At 38.3% G+C, this 925-nt stretch overlaps 1 protein-coding gene across 1 annotated transcript in view; it reads left to right on the forward strand.

The window, feature by feature from the left end:
• The window catches only part of LOC106878404 (leucine-rich repeat-containing protein 49), a 23,191-nt gene that overhangs the window by 6,584 nt on the left and 15,682 nt on the right, over positions 1-925 (forward strand). The window contains exon 5 of the mRNA XM_052973414.1: positions 627-833. Within this exon, the coding sequence (XP_052829374.1) occupies positions 627-833 (207 nt within the window). The remainder of the gene's footprint in view (positions 1-626; positions 834-925) is intronic.

Raw genomic sequence — 925 nt, forward strand, 5'->3', positions numbered from 1 at the left:
GGTCCATGCAACAAAATTGTAAATCGGAGATCCACAACAGTATTTTATGGGACCCTGAAAAACCTTTGCTTTAGATGTATGTATTGGTATCTATTGCAAGAAACAGCTAGGTTTCTTTCTCTAACATTTTACATAGTTCAACTTACACAAGTTAATGTGTGAAAAGCAAAATAAGAATTTTGAAAGAAGTTTCTATGAAACTAGTTTCTAAACATCAAAAGATTATAGGGGTCCACCAGAATAAAATAGTAATCAAAGGGGTCCATAGATGAAAGATGGTTAAGAACTCCTGCTCTAAGGCTTCATAATGTCTTAGGTTATCTTTCTATCACTTCCCTATTTCATAGACTTTCTTTATGACTCCCCTATATCATAGTTTCTCCTTATAACACATCATTGTAAGACATTTTGTATATGACTCTACTTAGCATATCACAATTTCTCTAATACTTCTTCCCCTACTAAGACTTCACTATAAAAAAAATTATCTTCATAACTTCACTTTGTCATTGAAATATCTGACAAGCTCTGCATGTGTATGTGCATATGTGAATGTGTGCATGCACGTGTGTGTGTGCGTGTGTCTGTCTCTCTGTCTCTTACCAAAGCAATATGTTCTATTTTAGGCGCCGGTTCACAGTGTGTCCAGTACTGGAGGGAGAAGAACCCTTGAGGTTGTTAAACTATCAACACAACCTAATCAAGAAAATCGAACACGTTAATTACCTGAACAAATTGATTTTTCTGGATTTTTACGACAACCAAATTGAAGAGATTGATGGCCTGAGTCACCTGAAATCACTGCGGGTATTGATGCTGGGTAAAAATAGGTGAGGAACTTACTTAAATACAGGCAGTGGCAGTGGTGCCGGTGGTGGTGGCGGCAGTGGTGGTGGTCTCGGTGGTGGTGGTCTCGGTGGTGGTG

Source organism: Octopus bimaculoides, chromosome 15, assembly GCF_001194135.2.
Source record: "Octopus bimaculoides isolate UCB-OBI-ISO-001 chromosome 15, ASM119413v2, whole genome shotgun sequence".
Lineage (NCBI taxonomy): Eukaryota > Metazoa > Mollusca > Cephalopoda > Octopoda > Octopodidae > Octopus > Octopus bimaculoides.